The 21,623-nt window shown below is 37.0% G+C and overlaps 4 protein-coding genes and 1 long non-coding RNA gene across 9 annotated transcripts; all 5 read left to right on the top strand.

Annotated features, from left to right (window-relative positions):
- Positions 1 to 2,488: 2,488 nt before the first annotated feature.
- On the top strand, positions 2,489 to 4,799 carry LOC103412577 (F-box protein CPR1-like). Of its 3 annotated transcripts, none has more exons than XM_070818063.1 (3): positions 2,491 to 2,673; positions 3,022 to 4,325; positions 4,486 to 4,799. In XM_070818063.1, exon 2 carries the CDS (start codon positions 3,072 to 3,074, stop codon positions 4,311 to 4,313), a length of 1,242 nt encoding a protein of 413 aa, XP_070674164.1. In that variant the 5' UTR covers positions 2,491 to 2,673; positions 3,022 to 3,071; the 3' UTR covers positions 4,314 to 4,325; positions 4,486 to 4,799. The 3 variants fall into 3 exon arrangements, with proteins under 3 accessions (XP_070674162.1, XP_070674164.1, XP_070674163.1); XM_070818062.1 differs by having other exon boundaries at positions 4,446 to 4,637; XM_070818061.1 differs by having other exon boundaries at positions 2,489 to 2,673; positions 3,022 to 4,799.
- Positions 4,800 to 6,294: 1,495 nt separating this feature from the next.
- On the top strand, positions 6,295 to 8,686 carry LOC139194013 (F-box protein CPR1-like). Its single transcript, XM_070818064.1, has 3 exons — positions 6,295 to 6,567; positions 6,924 to 8,182; positions 8,372 to 8,686. The coding sequence occupies exon 2, from the start codon at positions 6,974 to 6,976 to the stop codon at positions 8,168 to 8,170; it is 1,197 nt and encodes a 398-aa protein (XP_070674165.1). The 5' UTR covers positions 6,295 to 6,567; positions 6,924 to 6,973; the 3' UTR covers positions 8,171 to 8,182; positions 8,372 to 8,686.
- Positions 8,687 to 10,157: 1,471 nt separating this feature from the next.
- LOC103429750 (uncharacterized) lies at positions 10,158 to 12,087 on the top strand. The gene is made up of 2 exons (XR_011578673.1): positions 10,158 to 11,430; positions 11,744 to 12,087. It is a non-coding gene; the product is annotated as an uncharacterized lncRNA (long non-coding RNA).
- A 1,439-nt stretch (positions 12,088 to 13,526) lies between these two features.
- On the top strand, positions 13,527 to 15,365 carry LOC103429770 (F-box/kelch-repeat protein At3g06240-like). The gene is made up of 3 exons (XM_017330766.3): positions 13,527 to 13,634; positions 13,840 to 15,069; positions 15,223 to 15,365. Exon 2 carries the CDS (start codon positions 13,864 to 13,866, stop codon positions 15,055 to 15,057), a length of 1,194 nt encoding a protein of 397 aa, XP_017186255.3. The 5' UTR covers positions 13,527 to 13,634; positions 13,840 to 13,863; the 3' UTR covers positions 15,058 to 15,069; positions 15,223 to 15,365.
- Positions 15,366 to 17,264: 1,899 nt separating this feature from the next.
- Positions 17,265 to 19,882, top strand: LOC103446921 (F-box/kelch-repeat protein At3g06240-like). 3 transcript variants are annotated; one of them, XM_070818066.1, is made up of 3 exons: positions 17,265 to 17,393; positions 17,555 to 18,809; positions 19,257 to 19,882. In XM_070818066.1, the coding sequence occupies exon 2, from the start codon at positions 17,592 to 17,594 to the stop codon at positions 18,795 to 18,797; it is 1,206 nt and encodes a 401-aa protein (XP_070674167.1). In that variant the 5' UTR covers positions 17,265 to 17,393; positions 17,555 to 17,591; the 3' UTR covers positions 18,798 to 18,809; positions 19,257 to 19,882. The 3 variants fall into 3 exon arrangements, with proteins under 3 accessions (XP_070674167.1, XP_070674166.1, XP_070674168.1); XM_070818065.1 differs by having other exon boundaries at positions 17,317 to 17,393; positions 17,535 to 18,809; XM_070818067.1 differs by having other exon boundaries at positions 17,386 to 17,497; positions 17,549 to 18,809.
- Positions 19,883 to 21,623: the final 1,741 nt, after the last annotated feature.

A 21,623-nucleotide genomic window follows, 5' to 3' on the forward strand; every position in this document is an offset into this window, starting at 1 on the left:
TTTTTAAGCCTTTTTGCCAATATTATCTGTAATTTTCGTTGATTTTTGTAGGAAATTCCAAGTTATGTACTTAAAATGCTTGATTTTCCATTGATATTTGATTTGAAATAGAGTAAAGGAGGGTTGAGAGAAGGATAACACAACGTCACCGTATCTTAATAAGGCTTGTTCGACAGTGCGTTTGGAGTGGAGAATGGTTGTCTCAAAGTAACCAAAGATGTTTTAGGCAATGTTTGACAAAAAACTAGAAAGTGATTATGGATTATAAAATCGCTTTTTAGTACTTTTTGGAGAGAACTTCTAATTACTTATTCATAAGAACTTGTATTTTTCATGAAGAAAATGGAAGAAGTATTTTTCATGAAGAAAATAACTCGTTCTCTCCTCTACTCTTCCACACCCCCTCTCTTCTAGACTTGGAATTGAACAAATCAAATCATAAAAGAGATGCTGAGGAGATTTTTTCAAAGTGTCTTTTTATGGACTCTCTGTCACCTTACAGTTTAATATTAATTTCCATGTCAACATTATAAAATATTATGAAAAAAACATAAAGTGCCAAACAGTTCATTAAAAGTTTCACTTTGAAAGGGTTTTTATAACATTTCTCATCAGATGATAACCAATGAAGAAAAAACACTTAGAAGAGCAAAAAGAATAATTGGGGAGTGCGAAAATTGCTATTTGAAAAATAATTTTGTCATATTTTAACAAAGGCCCAACTAGCTCATAAAAAATCTCTTACAACTTTTAAAAATAACAATTTAATTAAATAAGAGCAAATTAGTAAAGTAATTTGAAATGAAAAAAAAATCGTAAAAAAGAATGACGTAGAGAAGTTATTGCTTCTTCTTTTTCAGCGTTTTGAATTATTATTTACTGATTTTTTTTTTGCATAAACAAATATAAAAAGATTAATTATCACTCGTGTTAGCAGGTGGTGAGAGGTTAGTAGATAGTAATGAAGGGAAAAAAATAGAAAAACTTAGCGCGTAAAGTAGTTTAAAATTTAAACTTGCGTGTTTTTACTCTTTTCATCTTTCTCTCTCCTCTCTTTTTTCCCTTGCTTTTATATCGGATAAGGATTCTTTCCAGATTTTGTGAGAATCTTAAAGATTCTTACATCATAACCATTCATTATACATTGTATGATCAATTTTTGTTATATATTATTTATGTTTAATTTTAAATAAAAATTTCAAATAATTTCTAATCGCACGATCGACAATAAACGGCTAAGATATGAGATCTTAAGATCCTCACCATTTGGATCCGGATGGGATCCAAATCCTTTTATATCTAGCAAATCCATGCTTTTTGAGAGATTTTTCAATATGATCGTCACACGAAATGATATATCACGTGTTTCTGTATAAATAATGAAATGGCCTAATTGGATAAATGGTCCCCGTGGTCATAAGGTATTCGGATGATAGCCCCCTGTGGTAAAAAAATTCGGATTTAAACCCCTGTGGTCTAAGTCTGTTAGGATTTAAACCTCTGTGGTCTAAGTCTGTTAGGATTTATGCCCATCTGTTAAATAATGCTGACGTGGCTGACACATATATCCCACGTGGCTGCCAAATGTCTACCACGTGGCAAAAATAATAATTTTTAATTTTTTTTAAAAAACCTGAATTTTTACAAAAAAAAAAAAACGCAGATCTGCAAGAAGAAGAAGAAGAAGAAGAAGAAGAAGAAGAAGAAGAAGAAGAAGAAGAAGAAGAAGAAGAAGAAGAAGAAGAAGAAGAAGAAGAAGAAGAAGAAGAAGAAGAAGAAGAAGAAGAAGAAGAAGAAGAAGAAGAAGAAGAAGAAGAAGAAGAAGAAGAAGAAGGAGGAGGAGGAGGCCGGGGAGACCGGCGGGAAGAAGAAGAAGGAAGAAGGAGAAGAACGGCCGGGGGGAGGTTTTGGGTTTTTTTTTTGAAGAAGAAGAAGAAGAAGAAGAAGAAGAAGAAGAAGAAGAAGAAGAAGAAGAAGAAGAAGAAGAAGAAGAAGAAGAAGAAGAAGAAGAAGAAGAAGAAGAAGAAGGAGGAGGAGGAGGCCGGGGAGACCGGCGGGAAGAAGAAGAAGGAAGAAGGAGAAGAACGGCCGGGGGGAGGTTTTGGGTTTTTTTTTTTTTTTTTTTTTTGGTAAAAATTCAGGTTTTTTAGAGTCGCGCGGGGAGACCGGCGGGAAGAAGAACAAGGAAGAAGGAGAAGAACGGGGGGGAACGGGCGGGGGGCGGGGGAGGTTTTGGGTTTTTTTTTTTTTTTTTGGTAAAAATTCAGGTTTTTAAAAAAAAAAATTTTTTTTATTTTGCCACGTGAGCATTATTTAACAGATGGGCATAAATCCTAACAAACTTAGACCACAGGAGTTTAAATCCGAATTTTTTTACCACATGGGCTATCATCCGAATACCTTATGACCACGGAGACCGATTAGGCCTAATGAAATATATGTGTTAAAAGGTTAATAATTTAAAAATTAAAATTTTCTACTAATACATCTGTTCCGATCACAACTAAAAATTTCTGCTGCTTTTTGTATTAATGTTGCGCTGCTTTTTGCTTTGATCAGATCGAAATTGCAGCCTGCGAATCCATATTTTCACATTTTGTTTTTCTATCAAGCATAGCCATTGCTCGACGGAGACTCGCTTCCGCAGCTGCGTTTTCCGGTTCATCGAATACTGTGAGTTCCTGAAGCTTTTCTTTTTTAATTTCTTTTTTCTTGGGGTTTGTTAAGATAATTTATGCTATAACAGTAGAGGATTTGGATTCAGTGTTCTTTTCTTCAGATGGGTTTTTTTATTTTTTATGCAATTTTTAATTTTTTTGGTTTTGCTCTGCTGTTAAAACAGTTGCTTTCATCTGATGGAAATTGCTCTGCTGTTAAATTATGAAGAGAATATATCCAATAACAATTGTGGAATTGGATTTGGAGTTCCTTTTTTTCAGATGGGGTTTTAATTTTATATGCAATATTTTTTTTTTTAATTTATAAGTTTTTGATATGAATGTTGCTGTGCTGTTAAAACAGTTGCTTTGATCAGATGAAAATTGCAGCCTGGGAATTCAAAGTTTGAAACAATGGCTCACAATTTTCCTGAGGAAATCATACATGATATCCTGTTTAGATTACCTCCTAAATCATTGATCAGATGCACCTCGGTGTGCAAGCCATGGAACTCCATGATCAAAAGTCCCAGCTTTATTCGCACCCACCTCAGCCGTACAATTGATCTTAATAACCAGTTTGGCACCCACCTCCTCCTTCTGGACTGTGTTCGACCTCTTTATAGCCACGTCAATGACAAATTTCCAATGGAGAGGTATTGCAGTTTGCGTTATGACAACCTTGCTTTTGATGAGTACTGCAAACTAGAATTTCCAGTTGCTTCCAAGGAAGAACTGCACAGACCAAATTTACTCGTGTTCGGCGTTTGTAATGGGCTGGTGCTTCTTGGTGGTTATAAGAGAAAATTAGAATACACCTTCAAGTTATGCAACCCGTCTATGAGAAAGTCAGTGACCCTTCCTAAGCTTCATCCTCGCTTCAAGATGGTGCTTGTTTATTTTGGTTTTGGTTTTGACGCTGTGACTAATGACTACAAGGTTGTGAAACTTAGCCGTGCTTTTCGACCCGACAATCTGAATATTCTTTATGAGGTTTATTCACTGGCTGGTGGCTCATGGAGTGATCCTCTTTCTTTGGATCACATATGCACCTTTAACCGTCTTCACAAACTCCATGCTTTTGTTAATGGAGCCATTCATTGGATTGCAGAACGCAATTTGGCAGATGGTGTTGATGAATATTTCATTTTGGCGTTTGACGTGGGCAGCGATTCATTTCACAGGATAATGGTACCAAAGAATTTCAGAAGCTCAAAGCTCCACCAGTTGTCTGTTTCAGGTTATGGGAAATCTATTGCTCTCTGCAGGCATTATTTCATTGATTCTTTTGAGCCTTATCTTGAGATATGGGTGATGAAAGAGTATGGCATGGAAGAGTCATGGACCAAATTGACAGCTCTAATTTCACCTGGTCCAAAAAGAAATTGTTTGTATTGGCCGTTATGTTTTAGAAAGAGTGGTGATGTAGTGTTGGTACCGATTGATCGTTGTGAGTATGATGAGTATGATGAGGATGATGAGGATGATGAGAATGATGAGAATGATGAGAATGATGATAGGTATGGATTAGTTTGTCTAGACCTTGTGAGCAAACAATGTACAAATCTGGGAATTGATGGATATAAACAATACTATGCTAAATCTTTTGTTGAGAGCCTCGTCTTACTCGACAACACCGATGCAGTTTCCTACTGAAGAAAAGAAGAGGTAAGGTGATAGCATTGGTTTTTCTTTGGTTTTCATTGTCTTCTTGTTCTACTGCATATACCTCCAAGGCTCCAAATGAGTGTGACATGGTATGACCATGCAATTAACGAATGAATACAGCTCGCTGAAGCGTAATTGTATTCATTCGTCCTCCATGCAGGTAGAAAACGGGGCAAATAACCTTCAAGACTCTTACGATACCTTCTGTGTAGCTGCGTAGTGCTAGCCTTGCTGCTTCTGATGTTAAATTGTTCCAAAGTGTATCAAGATTTTCAATATTTTGATGAAATATAACCTTTCTGTTTTCTTGGAGATGTTTGGGATTTGGTACCTTTCCTGTTTACTATCTGTAATTTCGAGTCTCGACATCGCTCGTACTCGGGATTTTCTGCCCTGTGATGAATATCCCAAATGTATTGCTTGTACTTTTGAGTTTCAGACATCTATTGTACCAGGGATCTGCTGCTTTGTTCATCCTAAATGTATTGCTTCTGCTTTTGAGTTTCGAATAGAGGCTGGCATGCCCCGATTAGATTGTTTATACACCAAAACCGCAATCGAACCAATTACAATAATACCGACTTGGTCCTTTTAGCAATTTACTAGCAACAAATGACAGCGCGATGTTGCGGGATTGAAAATACTACGAAAATTATGTATATTTACATACAAAAGATAATAATATACTAATCTTTATTAACTAATGAAACCCTTTTTGTCAACCAAAAGAGAGTGAAAAGACAACTTAGTTTTCTATCACACAAAAAAAATGATGGGCAATAATGTAATTTTACAGGTTTAAATTTTACTATTTTTTTAAGCTCCACCTACATGTGATGTTAAAATATCTTTAATATTTAAAATTAAAAAAATAAAAAACCAAAAACAAAAACTTCACACTTTTCCCACGTTCTCTCTCCTTCTCATTTTCTAAAAAAATATGTTCATATATACAAAATGCGTAGGCAAATGCTAGTTACATATAAAAGTAAGTAAATAGATTTGGTGGATGGTCTTATTTTCCTACAATAGATAAATACTCGATGTGTATGTACACAGTATTTACATAACAGTAGATTTACCATATTGTCCTATTTGTGTAGCAAACGTCTCTTTGGCCGTCCGACTCGTGAACTTTAAGAGATATGTCAATTGGTCCTTTACTTTGATTGTACACTGCATCAAGTTAAAGCTCCCAATAATTGGAGTAGGATTCTCTTCTTTCTTTGTTTTCCTTAATTTCTCTCTTATCCTATTTGAACGGTTACGTTTAAACCACGTCAACATCTTATATTAATTTTTTATAGAAATAGAAAGACAAAATATAGAATGTGAGAGAAGGGGATAGAAGGGGATGGAAAGAGAAGGGGGTTGGGATTTCTGCTATCTTCAATAAGGAAAATTGCAACTTCTAGGACATGAGAAAGGAGGAAAAAAAAAAAGAAAACTAATGAAAATGGCTAGAAAACTTTGAGTTTTAATAATAAGGACAAAATAAAGGGTAAAATGAATAGTATCAGGTTTGACTTTTTAGTGTAAAAATGTGATATTTCGTTAAAGTGAACAGTACCACGGGTTTTTCGTTAAAACTCAAAAAAAAAAAATGTTGAACTCTATAATGTGTGTTTGCTTAATGGTAATCTGTGGTAAAATAGAGAAAGGAAAAAAAATCCAAATGAATAAAAACTATCAATTTGAGAGAAACAAATTAAAAAATTGCAATAAAATAATGCATAACAGAATCAATCATCGATTAATTATCAACTAAAAATAATGGAGGGAAAAAAAATATAAAAACTTGCGCGTAAAGTAGTTTAAAGTTTAGAATTCGAATCCCCGTCAGATTTTCTTTGTGGGGATTTCAAAGATCCATAAATTATATTCATTTATCGTACATCGTGTGGTTAAAAATTATTTTAAATACTTTTATTTAAAATTAAATACAAATCTTACCCGATAAAAAATGACCGCATAATTTACGAAATTAGATTTACGGATTCCAAATATCATCCGGAAAAGATCCTGGTGGTAAAGTTTACACTTCCGTTTCCTTGCTCTACCTTCCCTTTATATCAAGCTGAGCCCTGCTTTTTATATGAATCTTGCTCTGCTTTTTGCTTTGATCAGATCGAAATTGCAGCCTGGGAATCCCATTTTTCACATTTTGTTTTTCTATCAAGCAAAAGCCATTGCTCGACCGAGACTCGCTTACTCAGCTGCGTTTTCCGGCTCATCGAATATTGTGAGTTCCTGAAGCTTTTCTTTTTTTTTTTTTTGGGGGGGGGGGGGTTTATTAAGATAATTTATCCTATAACGGTTGAGGATTTGGATTCAGTATTAGTTTTTTCAGATGGGTTTTTTTATTTTATATGCAATTTTTAATTTTTTTTGGTTTTGGATATGGATGTTGCTCTGCTGTTAAAGCAGTTGCTTTCATCTGATGGAATTTGCTCTGCTGTTAAATAATTAAGATGATTTATCCTGTGACAATTGTGGATTTGGATTTAGTATTCGTTTTTTCAGATGGGTTTTTAATTTTATGTGCAATTTTTGAATCTTTTAGTTTTTGATATTAATGTTGCTGTGCTGTTAAAACAGTTGCTTTGATCAGATGAAAATTGCAGCCTGGGAATTCAAAGTTTGAAACAATGGCTCACAATTTTCCTGAGGAAATCATACATGATATTCTGTTTAGATTACCTCCTAAATCATTGATCAGATGCACCTCGGTGTGCAAGCCATGGAACTCCATGATCAAAAGTCCCAGCTTTATTCGCACCCACCTCAGCCGTACAATTGATCTTAATAACCAGTTTGGCACCCACCTCCTCCTTCTGTACTGTGTTCGACCTCTTCCTAGCTTCAGCGATGATGATCTCGACGAATTTCCAATGGAGAGGTATTGCAGTTTGCGTTATGACAACCTTGCTTTTGATGAGTACTGCAAACTAGAATTTCCAGTTGCTCCCGAGGAAGAACTGTACAGACCAAATTTACTCGTGCTCGTTTGTAATGGGCTGGTGCTTCTTGGTGGTCATAAGAAAAATTTAGAATACAACTTCATGTTATGCAACCCGTCTATGAGAAAGTCAGTGACCCTTCCTAAGTTTCTTAACAGCAGGAAGGAGCTTGTTTATATTGGTTTTGGTTTTGACACTGTGACTAACGACTACAAGGTTGTGAAACTTACCCGTGCTTTTCGATATGACGATCTGAATGTTTTTTATGAGGTTTATTCACTGGCTGGTGGCTCATGGAGTGAACCTCTTTCTTTGGATCACATATGTACCTTTAACCATCTTCACAAACTCCATGCTTTTGTTAATGGAGCCATTCATTGGATTGCAGAACGCAATTTGGCAGATGGTGTTGATGAATGTTTCATTTTGGCGTTTGACGTGGGCAGCGATTCATTTCACAGGATTATGGTACCTAAGAATTCCAGAAGCTCAAAGCCCTACCAGTTGTCTATTTCAGGTTATGGGAAATCTATTGCTCTCTTCAGGCAGTATTTTGATTTGGTTGAGCCTTATGTTGAGATATGGGTGATGAAAGAGTATGGCATGGAAGAGTCATGGACCAAATTGACAATTCTACTTCCACCAGGTCCAGAAAGAGATTCTTTGTATCAGCCGTTATGTTTTAGAAAGAGTGGTGATGTAGTGTTGGTAGTGTTTGATGGTTGCGAGGATGATGTGTATGATGATAGGTATGGATTAGTTTCTCTAGACCTTGTGAGCAAGCAATTTACAAATCTGGGAATTGATGGATATAAATATTACTATGCTGAATGTTATGTTGAGAGCCTTGTCTTACTCGACAACACCGATGCAGTTTCCTACTGAAGAAAAGAAGAGGTAAGGTGATAGCATTGGTTTTTCTTTGGTTTTCATTGTCATGTTGTTCTAATGCATATACCTCCAGGGTTCTAACTGAGTGTGACATGCTATGACAATGCGATTAACAAGGCTTGTTATGCATTTGGTTGCTCATTTTTACACTACAGCTCGCTGAAGCGTAACTGTGTTCATTTGTCCTCCGTGCAGGTAGAAAACTGGGCAAATTACCTTCAAGACTCTTACGATACCTTCTGTGTAGCTGCGTAGTGCTAGCCTTGCTGCTTCTGATGTTAAATTGTTCCAAAGTGCATCAAAATTTTCAGTATTTGATCAAATATAACATTTCTGTTTTCTTGGAGATGTTTGGGATTTGGTACGTTTCTTGTGTAACTATCTGTAATTTCTGAGTTTCGACATCGCTCGAACTTGGGATTTTCTGCCCTGTGATGAATATCCCAAATGTATTGCTTGTGCTTTTGAGTTTCAGACATCTATTGTACCAGGGATCTGCTGCTTTGTTCACCCTAAATGTCTTGCTTCTACTTTTGAGTTTCGAATAGAGGTTGGCATGCCCCGATTAGATCGGTTATACACCAAAACCGCAATTACAATAATATCGACTTGGTCCTTTTAGCAATTTATGTTTCAACAAACCATTTTCAAGAGCGTCCAAAGTTGAAAATAACTAACTCAAAATTGACTATGATGTATGGATTCGATCATATATTCAAAACATAATGACGTATCACTTTTATATTGACAACATAACGATGAAATATCGATTACTAATTGAACATGGATTGTTTTAGCAATTGAGATGGGTAAATTTGATTTTTATCTGTTGATTTCCTAAAAAAATAAAATAAAATTCCATGAGCTTCCACTAATTTTTCCCTTTCTAAGACAATAGACCATCTTAAACTTGAATAGTAATATAATTTAGTAACTTGAAAATTCTCTCAAACTTCAAATTCAACATCTTTAGTTATTTTAGGGCTTCTTTCAGCCACTGCCTCTCAACCTCAAATATTCTCCTATTTTTCTAGTCTAAATTAAAATAGTAATATCGGTTGTATAAGAAAAAAAAAAGTTGTCAGCGTAGTTCTTTTTAAGCCAGCTTAAACAAATCAATTGGTTTGGACAGTTTAGTCGGATTGTCGTTCACCTCCAATTATTACAATGTATTAGTCTTTTGGGTCGAAAACTTTTGTGAAAGTCTTACGAGACAAAGAGAAGAACATAACTTAGATGGACCGGATACACCGTCATAACGATATTCTGATTCAATAACACAATATTATATAAAGTAAAATTAATTTATGTACAGCTTGTTTTGTTGCTATACTGAGGTCATATCGATGGTTTTTGCTCTCCAAAATGAGATGTCAAATATAAATTAGTTATAGCCCCCAAAATGAAATCAATAAACCCTGTTTAAACCCGAGATGAAGCCTTTTAAATTTAATATGCAACGGCCATATAAATACCGAGTCCTGAACCCCTAGGGTTTTTGCCGATGCCTTTCTCTCACCACAATAACAATTACCAACGGAAATCGATGCCCTAGAACATTGAAAGCGTCTGCCAACGGAGCACAACAACGTGACTCGCTCCTCGGATCCATTTTTCTGCTCATCGAATTTTGTGAGTTCCTGAACTTTTTTTTTCATTTAAAATTTTCCTTTTTGGGGGTTTTTAAGATAATTTATCCAGTAAAAATGGAGGATTTGGATTTAGTTTTAGTTTTTTCAGATGGGTTTTGATTTTTCTCGTATATAGAGTGGAGATGTTTGGTTTCATCTGCAATTTTTTTAGTTTTTGATATGAATGTTGCTCTGCTGTTAAAACAGTTGCTTCGATGAGATGGAAATTGCTCTGATATTAAATTATCTTAATAATTTGTCCTATAAATTGAGGATTTGGATTTTGTGTTCGTTTTTTCAGATGGGTTTTTGATTTTTTTGATATGAATGTTGCTCTGCTGTTAAAACAGTTGCTTTGATCAGATGGAAATTGCAGTCTGGGAATTCAAAGTTTGAAACAATGGCTCACAATTTTCCTGACGAAATCATACATGATATCCTGTTTAGATTACCTCCTAAATCATTGATCAGATGCACCTCAGTGTGCAAGCCATGGAACTCCATGATAAAAAATCCCAGTTTTATACGCACCCACCTCAGCCGTACAATCGATCTTAATAACCAGTTTGACACCCACCTCCTCCTTCTGTACTGTGTTCGACCAGATATTCTTTATGGCGACAGCAACTGTATTTGGGACCAAGATCCAATGGAGAGGTGTTGCAATTTGCATTATGATAACCTTGCTTTTGATGAGTACTGCAAACTAGAATTTCCAATTCCTCCCAAGGAAGAACTGTACAATACAGATTTACACGTGTTCGGCGTTTGTAATGGGCTGGTGCTTCTTGCTGATTATAAGTATCATTTAGGTTTCATGTTATGCAATCCTCTATGAGAAAGTCGGTGATCCTTCCTAAGCCTCATCTTAACTTCAAGATGGAGTATGGTTATATTGGTTTTGGTTTTGGTTTTGACGCTGTGACTAATGACTACAAGGTTGTGAGACTTATCCGTGCTCATCAATGTAAGGATCTGAATAATTTTTATGAGGTTTATTCACTGGCTGGTGGCTCATGGAGTGATCCTCGTTCTCTGGATCACGTATGTGACTTTAACAGTACTCACAGAGCCCAGGCTTTTGTTAATGGAGCCATTCATTGGAATGCATTCTGCAATTTGGCAGATGGTGGTTCTAAATGTTTCATTTTGGCGTTTGACGTGGGCAGCGATTCATTTTACAGGATAATGGTACCAAAGAATTTCAGAAGGTCATGTACCGAGCAATTTTCTATTTCAGGTTACGGGAAATCTATTGCTCTCTCCAAGCATCATATTACTAATACTGAAGAGCCTTATCTTGAGATATGGGTGATGAAGGAGTATGGCATGGAAGAGTCATGGACCAAATTGGCGACTCTATGTCAACCAGGTCCACAAAGAGGAGTTCCCTACAGGCCATTATGTTTTAGGAAGAGTGGTGATCAAGTGTTGGTAGCGATTTTTTGTTGTTTGGATGATGTGGATGATGACAGGTATGAATTAGTTTGTCTAGACCTTGTGAGCAAGCAATGTACAAATCTTGGAATTCGTGGATATTTATATTACTATGCCGAATCTTATGTTGAGAGCCTTGTCTTACTCGACAAGACTGATGCAGTTTCTTACTGAGGAAAAGAACAGGTAAGGTGCTAGCCTTGGTTTTTCTTTGGTTTTCATTTTCTTCTTGATATCACCATTCGATTAACAAAGTTTGTTATGCATTGGTTGCTCATTTACAATCATGAAATGGACATTGAACCGAAGTGGCGATTGATGATACTTCACCAATGTGGGACAACTGATGATAGCAGGACATACTAGTAGCGATAACTCTAATACTTGCTTGATAGTATATTATTTACATTTCAGATATACCTGCATTGAACATTGGTTATTGTCCTCCGTTACGCACAGCTTTCTGAAGCTTAATTGCATTCATTCATCCTCCATGCAGGTAGAAAATGCCGTCTCTTTAGCTGCTTAGTGCTAGCCTTGCTGCTTCTAATCCTAATTTGTTCCAAAGTGCATCAAGATTTGTTCCTTTTGACTAGAAAAAGGACGTCGCTTGTACTAGGGATGATCTGTCGTGTGATGAATATCCCGTCGCTAAGTTTGCTATTGCTCGCACCTCCAATAGCCGATAAAAACTTTCATAGCTCGAATATCTTCATCTCTTTCATCACGCTACTCTTTCCTTGTTTTAGTGCAATACTACTACAAAAAGTAGTATCAATAACTTCAAAACCGTGGGACTTGCTTATGCTTTATGGATGTTTGACCTTCGGTTTCTTCGTTAAATTGATGACTTGACAACCACGAGACCTGTTTATGGACCGGTAATTTGCACCACATAGACCAAGAATAGTCATTGCGAATCTTCAAGTTCTCTCGAAACGGCAAACGGTTGCACAATTTGGTCGCAATGGTCCAAGTGTGGCTTCTATGTGTCATAAAAACCAAACTCTGGATTTCTGTTTCCAAATAGTTTCCTCCGTGCAAAGCAATCTGTCAAAATCGAGGGTTTCTTGAGAAGCAATGCTGATCATTCTGTGTTCATAAAAAGGAGAAAAGAGGAACTACTGCTATCCTAGTGTACTCAGTTTAGAACTCTAAATGAACTAAATTTATATGTTAGTAAGAACTACAGCTACTAAGCAAGTCGAGTAATACAACTATTATTAAGTCGAGCGAGCTTTCTCTAATACCAATCAAAACAAAAGGCTAAGGTCAAAATTCACATAGAGATGATAGACGTTTACATCTGCTTAACCATCAATCTACTGGAGGTCCAGAAGGTTTTAACAGACGATAAAATTAAATTGATAGGATTTCAAAACCTTGGTGTGCAAAAAATTAAAAGTTTATGACCTGTTTAAAAATCACCATAAATATGAAGGGTACAATTAGCCCTAAAGTTTTTTATTAAATATCTTCTCCAAGAAATACCTTTCTTGTGCTTATCCATAAAGCTAAACAAATGTTTTTTTTAGTACAACGATATATGTTACACTAAGGGAGGGGAGAGTTTGACTAAGCCACATAATGAGCAAACTAATTTGATATTGAATTCGCCACACGAGATTAAATTAGTACCTAATTAGGATAATTGTTGTAAACTTCTTGTTTAAGTGTGATTGTATAAATCTTAGATTATATTTTATTTTAGTTATCATTTTCTATATGAACTTGTATTCCTTTGGGATGAATTCTTCTATCTTATTACTACAAATAAAGGCACTGCGTAGGGGATAACACACACAACCATATAAACACATCTCTCTCTTTTTCTCTCCTAGCCATCAGCCCCCTAACCTCGTCAGTTAAATATAGGCCACAACAATAATAATATTTTAAAAGACAATATTACGTAATCTTTAACGTAATATTTAAGCGAGAAAGGGTAACAAAAGAAGGGATGTCCTCGTTAGAATGTGACACTGGTACTTTTACTTGAGGAGAGGTAATAATTTCAAAAGTGCAGACCTTTTAAGGGATGAGATCCTTATTTTTCAAAAAAAAAAAAAAGAGGATATCTTATTGACCATTAAATTTGAGTTTAATAAAATTCTGTGGTTGAGATTAAATCACAGACCACAGAATCTCAACCACATGATTTCATTAAAACCAAATTTAACAGTAAAAAGGTTGTTCCTATTTTTTTTTTTTTAAATGAGAATCCCTCCCTTTAAAGACTTTCTTCAAAAGCGAACCTATAAATAGATGATTCTGGAAGCTCATCCAACGCAATCAAAACCCTAGCTTCCAACACGCTTTCTTCTCTAACACATCACAAGAACGAGACTCCGTTTTCTCAACTCCAATTTTCGGCTCATCGATCAAATCTTGTGAGTTCTTAATACTTTCTTCTTCTTCTTCTTCTTCTTCTTCTTCTTTTTCAAGAGCAGGATTTTGTTTGTTCTCTTCTGTTTTAGTTTTTGTTATAGCAACAGTTCCCCTGAATTTTAGTTTCTTCTTCTCAATTATATAGCTAGGTTATTGTTTGTAATTATATATATTTCCTCACTCACTCGATCTCTATCGAATCTGCAGCCTGGGAATTCAAATTTTGAAACAATGGCTCACAATTTGCCGGAGGAAACCATACACGATATACTACATAGACTACCGCCGAAATCTTTGATCATATGCACCTCGGTGTGCAAGCCATGGAACTCCATGATAAAAAATCCGAGCTTTATACGCACCCACCTCACCCGTACAATCGATCTTAATAACCAGTTTGGCACCCACCTCCTCCTTGTGTGCTGTGCTCGTATAGTTAAACGGTCTAGATTCCGCCATGGTGACCCTGAGTTATTGGAGGAGCATTGCAATTTGCATTATGATAACCTTGCTTTTGATGAGCACTGCAAACTAGAATTTCCAATTGTTCCCAAGGAAGAACCGGGCAACAAAGTTTTAACTGTGGTCGGCGTTTGTAATGGGCTGGTGCTTCTTACGGATTGTATATTTTTTTCAGGTAACACCGTCATGTTATGCAACCCGTCTACGAGAAAGTCAGTGACCCTTCCCAAGCCTCATTATACCTTCAAAGGAGTTCGCGGTTATTACGATTGTATTGGTTTTGGTTTTGACGCTGTGACTACTGACTATAAGGTTGTGAGAATTACCTTTGAACAATGGCCCAATCCGAGTGCTTTTTATGAGGTTTATTCACTGGCTGGAGGCTCATGGAGTGATCCGTGTTCTTTGGATCACGTAAATGGACTTAAAAGAACTTGCAAACCCGTTTTTGTTAATGGTGCTATTCACTGGAAGGCATACCACCGTTTGACAAATGGTGGTTCTGAATATTTCATTTTGGCATTTGACGTGGGCAGCGACTCATTTCGCAGGATAATGACACCAGAGAATTTCAGAAGCTCAAGCGGCGAGGACTTCTATATTTCAGGTTACGGGAAATCTATTGCTCTGTCCAAGCGTTATTATACTAATATTCGAGAGCCTTGTCTTGATATATGGTTGATGAAAGAGTGTGGCATGGAAGAGTCATGGACCAAATTGACAACTCTATGTCCACCAGGTCCACAAACAGGAGTTGGCTACAGGCCATTATGTATTAGGAAGAGTGGTGATCTAGTGTTGGTACCGACTGGTGGTTATACTGGTAGGCATGAATTAATTTGTCTAGACCTTGTGAGCATGCAATTTAAAAGTCTTGGAATTCATGGATATAGATATTACTATGCCGAATCTTATGTTGAGAGCCTTGTCTTACTTGACAAGACCAATGCAGTTTCTTACTGAGGAGAAGAACAGGTAAGGTGGTAGCATTGATTTTTCTTTGGTTTTCATTTTCTTATTCTTATGCATATACCTCTAAGGTTCCAACTGACTGACGTGATAGCATGTAATACACTTGCTTGGAGGTACCATGTAATTGTTAACATCGTTCATTCGTCCTCCATGCAGGTAGAAAATGGGGCAGATAACCTTCATTACGATGCCTTCTCTGTAGCTGCGTAGTGCTAGCCTCGCTGCTTCTGATGTTAAATTGTTCCAAAGTGTATCAAGATTTTCAATCTTTGATGAAAGCGTACCTTTCTGTTTGCTAGGAGATCGTTTGGGATTTGGTACCTTTTCTTCAGAAGTTTACGAAGGCTTATAATCTTTGATGAATTCGTGCTTTTCGGTTTGGTAGGAGATGATTGGGAATGCATGATTAATTTAGGATACTGTAACAATGACATCTCTTGTCTGAATATGCTTCTAATGAGTTGTCGGGTTTGTAACCATTTTTCAACAATGCAACGTGCAAGGGGGACAATATCATGACCAACTAGTCCATGGTTAACCAGTTTAAAATGATCTCGAGCAAAGATTATTTGCTATTTGTCTATAATGCCTTGGCAGTTGTTAGATGTCCACATATTTAGTACTTCAACGATACGTGAAGAGCTCATCTGAATCTATAATTGAAGTACCTTACGTGTAAAATATAAACCCTTGAGATAACCTCAAAAAATAAGATAATAATTACTAGTAGAGTACTCTGTAGCACAAATGGGTCAAACGATATCGGTTTCTACTACGAAATATCTCAACCTCAGTCTCAAATCACTGCCAAAGAAAAACCCACGCACATTACCTAATGAAGGCACACAAGTGACGTAATAAAGTAGTTACATTATCATGCTGGCTGTTAAGGTTCACATTCTAATCCTACACCATGTGAAATTGCGCTAATCGCATCACTTACATGTCTATCAACATCATAAAAGATTTCTACCGCTACTTTTAGAGTAACAAGTTGACACCTACTGAATCCAAAGCAAATGTGAATAGTACGATGTGAACTATGCGTGGGTCCGTCCTGCGCCGGACCAAGACATAAAGTGGGTCATCTAGCAGAGCATATAATTCAAGTTTTTAATTAGCAACTAAATAAGGAGATGGATTGTCTGCCCTCCCATTTCTATATCATTTTTATCCTGTTTTGTGCGATAACGATTAAGTCACATTAATATTTGGGAAATTTGGAAATATAACCATTTTAGATACCATGTATTGAAATACGACCCACTGTTTATAACTCTGATAAAACTAACCAAAATCGATGTTCAAAAGACTAAATTGCCCTAGAACTAAAGCATTCTCTTCAGAGGCTTTTGTTTTCCTCTCGAAGTCATGTGACTAAATAATCAGCAGCATATCAGAGTCGTTGCTTCACGATTTCGACGACAAAATCAAGGTTGTCAAGTCCGACAACGAGGACCGAGTCTCAGAATGGAAGGACCAGATCACCATCAAAGGGTCGGGATTATCCCCTCCTTGAACGTCGTCGTCGGGCTGCTCGAATTCTTCTTTGTCAAGTCATGGACTGGATTCTTGGGAAAACTAGAGTTTTCAGTTTCCCCATTTACCAGGTAGGAGAACACCTTCAACCAAACCTGCATTGTTGCCTTGCTATTGCCTCGCTTTTAGCAGTAAACCTAATTGATTTTGTTCCGCTCTTCACTAATTAGTATTAATCACATCACTAATTAACTGATTAGCTAGTTCTTAGCTCTTATTCTCATTTTTTAGTTAGTTAATTTTGATGTTAGTCATGGAAATTTGGTGTTTCTCCTCTCCAAACCCCCTCATCTCCATTTTAATTATTGAATGGTGTGAACGCCTGGTGGTTCAACAATGGGGTGAGGTTGACAGTGATGAGGTCGACAATAAAAAAATCACAATGTTGGGAGGAAGAGAGAGTTTTAGTCTTAAGGATAATTAAGTCTTTGAACATCAATTTTGGTTAGTTTTATAAGAAATAGAAAAATTAGGTTATATTTTAATAAGTGCTCTTTAAAATGGCTATATTTCTAAATATCCCTTAATATTTTATATTAATTTTTTTATAAAAATAATAAGACAAAAAATAAATGTTGACGTGACTTAACTGTGACCGCACAGTACAGGAAAGCATGGGAGGAAAGGGCAGATAATCCATTTCCACTAAATAAACAGCCGAAAACGACGTCGTGTCCTTGCTGACATCTCTCTCTCCCTGTATTTCAGATTTTGTTTTCAATCAAGCAAAAACCCTCGCTCGACCGAGACTCGCTTCCTCAGCTGCGTTTTCCGGCTCATCGAATACTGTGAGTTCCTGAACCCCTTTTTTTCTAATTTCTTTTTCTGGGGTTTATTATTTATCCTGTAAAAACTGAGGATTTGGGTTTAGTGTTCCTTTTTTTTCAGATGGGTTTTTGATTTTATATGCAAGTTTTAATTTTTTTTAGTTTTTGATATGAATGTTCAGATGGAAATTGCAGCCTGGGAATTCAAAGTTTGAACCAATGGCTCACAATTTTCCTGAGGAAATCATACTTGATATCCTGTTTAGATTACCTCCTAAAACATTGATCAGGTGCACCTCAGTGTGCAAGTCATGGAACTCCATGATCAAAAATCCCAGCTTTATACTCACCCACTTCAACCGTACAATCGATCTTAATAACCAGGTTGGCACCCATCTCCGTCTTGTGTACTGTGCTCGTATAGTTAAACGGTCTAGATTCCGCCATGGTGACCTTGAGTTATTGGAGGAGCAATGCAATTTGCATTATGACAACCTTGCTTTTGATGAGTACTGCAAACTAGAATTTCCAATTGCTCCCAAGGAAGAACTGCGCAATAAAGTTTTAGACATCGTCGGCGTTTGTAATGGGCTGGTGCTTCTTGCTGATAATAAAGTTTGTTTAGGTAACACCTTCATTTTATGCAACCCGTCTATGAGAAAGTCAGTGACCCTTCCTAAGCCTCATTATACCTTCAAAGGAGATCCCGGTTATTATTATTGTATGGGTTTTGGTTTTGACGCTGTAACCAATGACTACAAGGTTGTGAGAATTACCATTGATCATAGGGAGGATCAGGATCCGAGTACTTTTTATGAGGTTTATTCACTGGCTGGAGGCTCATGGAGTGATCCTTGTTCTTTGGATCACGTATTAGGACTTAACAATATTCGCAAACCCACTGCTTTTGTTAATGGTGCTATTCACTGGGATGGATGGCGCCGTTTGACAAATGGTGGTTTTGAATGTTTCATTTTGGCATTTGATGTGGGCAGCGACTCATTTCGCAGTATAGTGACACCAAAGGATTTCAGAAAGTTATACAGCGAGCATTTGTGTATTTCAGGTTACGGGAAATCTATTCCTCTGTCCCACTCTTATTATACTGAAATTATGGAGCCTTGTCTTGATATATGGGTGATGAAAGAGTATGGCGTGGAAGAGTCATGGATCAAATTGATAACACTATGTCCACCAGGTCCAGAAGGACAATCTTTGTACCAACCATTATGGTTTAGGAAGAGTGGTGATGTAGTGTTGGTACTGACTTTTGTGAATGATGATAGTAGGCATGAATTAGTTTGTTTAGACCTTGTGAGCAAGCAATATACAAATCTTGGAATTCATGGATATAGATATTACTATGCTGAATCTTATGTTGAGAGCCTCTTCTTACTCGACAAGACTGATGCAGTTTCTTACTGAGGAAAAGAACAGGTAAGGTGATAGCATTAGTTTTTCTTTGGTTTTCATTTTCTGGTTCTAATGCATATACCTCCTAGTTTGTTATGCTTTTGTTGCTTGAATCAGTATGGCCCTGTAATTGGTTGCTTATTTTACATTCATGAATGGTCATTGAATTATTTTTACATTCATGAAATGGACATTGAATGGTGATTGATGATACTTCCAAAACCACCAATGTGGGAGAATTGATGAAAGCAGGACATACTAGTAGTGATAACTCTAATAATTGTTATTTTCCTGTGAAATCACGAGGAACCCTTTATTCTACGTTGTTGCCTTTCAAGGTGCAAACCGTGTAATACTTGTTGCTTGATAGTAGCATGTTTGTCTCTGGGTATTTTTTTACATTTTGTACATACCTGCATTGAACATTGGTTATTGTCCTCCTTTAAGCACATTCGTTCGTCCTCCATGCAGGTAGAAAATGGGACAGATAACCTTCAAGAATCTTACGGTGCCTTCTCTGTAGCTGCGTGGTGCTAGCCTTGCTGCTTCTGATGTTAAATTGTTCCAAAGTTTATCAAGATTTTCAATATTTGATGGAAGTGTACCTTTCTGATTGCTAGGAGGTGTTTGGGATTTGGTACCTTTCTTATTTAACTATCTGTAATTTCGAGTTTCGACATCACTTGTACTTGGGATTTAAAGGTCGTACCCAGTGCACAAGGCTCCCGCTTTATGCAGGGTCTGGGAGAGGTGAATGTCGGCTAGCCTTATCCCCATTTATGGAGAGGCTGCTCCCAAGTCTCGAACCCGAGACCTATCACTTGTACTAGGGATTTATCATGTAAAAATGGAGGATTTGGATTTAGTTTAGTTTTTTTTTTTCAAAAGGGTTTTGATTTTTCTCATATATAGAGTGGAGATGTTTGGTTTCATCTGCAATTGTTTTAGTTTTTGACTTGAATGTTGTTCATATAAGTTATTTTTTTAAGTTTAGGATACAGCAAGAATGACATTTCTTGCTTGAAAATTCTTCTAATGATTTGTCGGGTTTGTAACCATTTTTCGATGATTCAAAATGCAAAGGGAAGTTCAAGTTATGTGTGATGCATATCCCGTCACTAAGTTTGCTATTGTTAGAAATAATCTTTTTTATTCCCCTTTAATTTGCTTGTTACGTGCAAAGAAGGCCGACTGACGCTCCGGTTCGAATATGTGACTACGGGACAGAGGTTCAGGGTCGAAGGGGTAGAGGAAGACCTAGGAAAACTTTGGAAGAGACTCTAAGAAAAGACTTAGAGTACTTGGATCTAACGGAGGACATGACACAAAACCGAGCGCAATGGCGTTCTAGGATTCATATAGCCGACCCCACTTAGTGGGAAAAGGCTTTGTTGTTGTTGTTGTTGTTGTAATTTGCTTGTTACAGTCTGCAAAGATCTGATGCTGTCTTGCTCCCTTTATTAACCCCAACTCTTGATTTCTGTTTCCAGATAGTTTCCTCCATGCAAAGCGATCTGTCAAAATCGAGGGTTTCCTGAGAAGCAATGCTCATTATGTGTTCATAAAAAGGATAAAAGAGGAATTACTGTTCTTGTAGGGTACATTTGTTGTACTGGATTATTTTGGACTGAACTAAGTTCAGGAACTAAGCTAGACTGGTTTAGACTAGACTAAACTAGATTAACTTAGGCAAGAAGACGAAGTCGCAACAAAGGTCTTAGCAGTCCCATGGGTTTTGAGGGATCTCGCTAAGACCTTCTAGCAAAGTAAATAATCCATGCGAGTCTGGTTTATCCCAATAAATTTAGTCCGTGTGCGTGACAAACACGGGACTACACTAATGAGTTGTCCAGTCCAATCCAATGAGAGTTAAGAAGCCCAAACAAACACACCCTAGTGTACTCAGTTTAGAACTCTAAATTAACTAAATTTATATATTAGTAAGAACTGCAGTTAGTGACACACCCCGACCTAGATTGAGACATGATGGCCGTCAAGTGAGGGTGATGTAGCCATGTGCATATTGCGGAAGCAATAGAGATATAAGGAAATGCGAATGAATAAAAAAAAAACCATACTACTAAAAGTACTAGCTAAAATAAGGTGCTAGTGCAAGATTAAGTGTGAAATACACAATCAGAGCATAAATAGCCTAAGTGCAGTCCGATTGGACAAGTACTAATTATACAACACCCAAAGGTGATCCTACATTTGTGATGTTCTGTCAGAACCACCGTCGAAATCCCCGTGAGCCACCAAAGCACTTCCACCTAAAACTTGGAGGGGTGCAAAACAGAAAGTGTGAGTAGGCAAAAACAAAGCTTTTCAAATTCATTTCATTTATCAAAAACGCTAACCCCTCGCCGTAAAACCTGTATAATTTCTCAGAAAAATAATATATGCTATATCAGAAATCATGTTCAGGATGAAAATCCATAGAAATATATCATACCAAAGTATCTCAATGAAATGCTATAAGTAATCCAGCTAAAATATATCAATGCCAGATATCATATCAGCTGGATCCACCTAACGTGACCTGCCCGGCTGAGTCTATAGCTCATAACCAATCTCAATCATATCAAATCCTGCACACAAGTCGGAACCACCTAAAGTGGTCTACTAGGTGTAAAATAAATATGCTCTAGTGCTACGATCACGTGAAGATTGTGTGAATGATCGCGGGTCACCTACGAGTCGGAACCACCTATAATGGTCTGTACGACAAGCCTGTGCACCTAACTTGGATCCAAGGTAGGCATATGGTACGGAAGGTGAACATCATGTGAAGGACTGTGCCCTAACTCTGGGCGGGAGCACTAACACTGGGGTGCAGGT

The sequence above is a fragment of the Malus domestica genome, chromosome 03 (genome assembly GCF_042453785.1).
Source record: "Malus domestica chromosome 03, GDT2T_hap1".
NCBI classification, from domain to species: domain Eukaryota; kingdom Viridiplantae; phylum Streptophyta; class Magnoliopsida; order Rosales; family Rosaceae; genus Malus; species Malus domestica.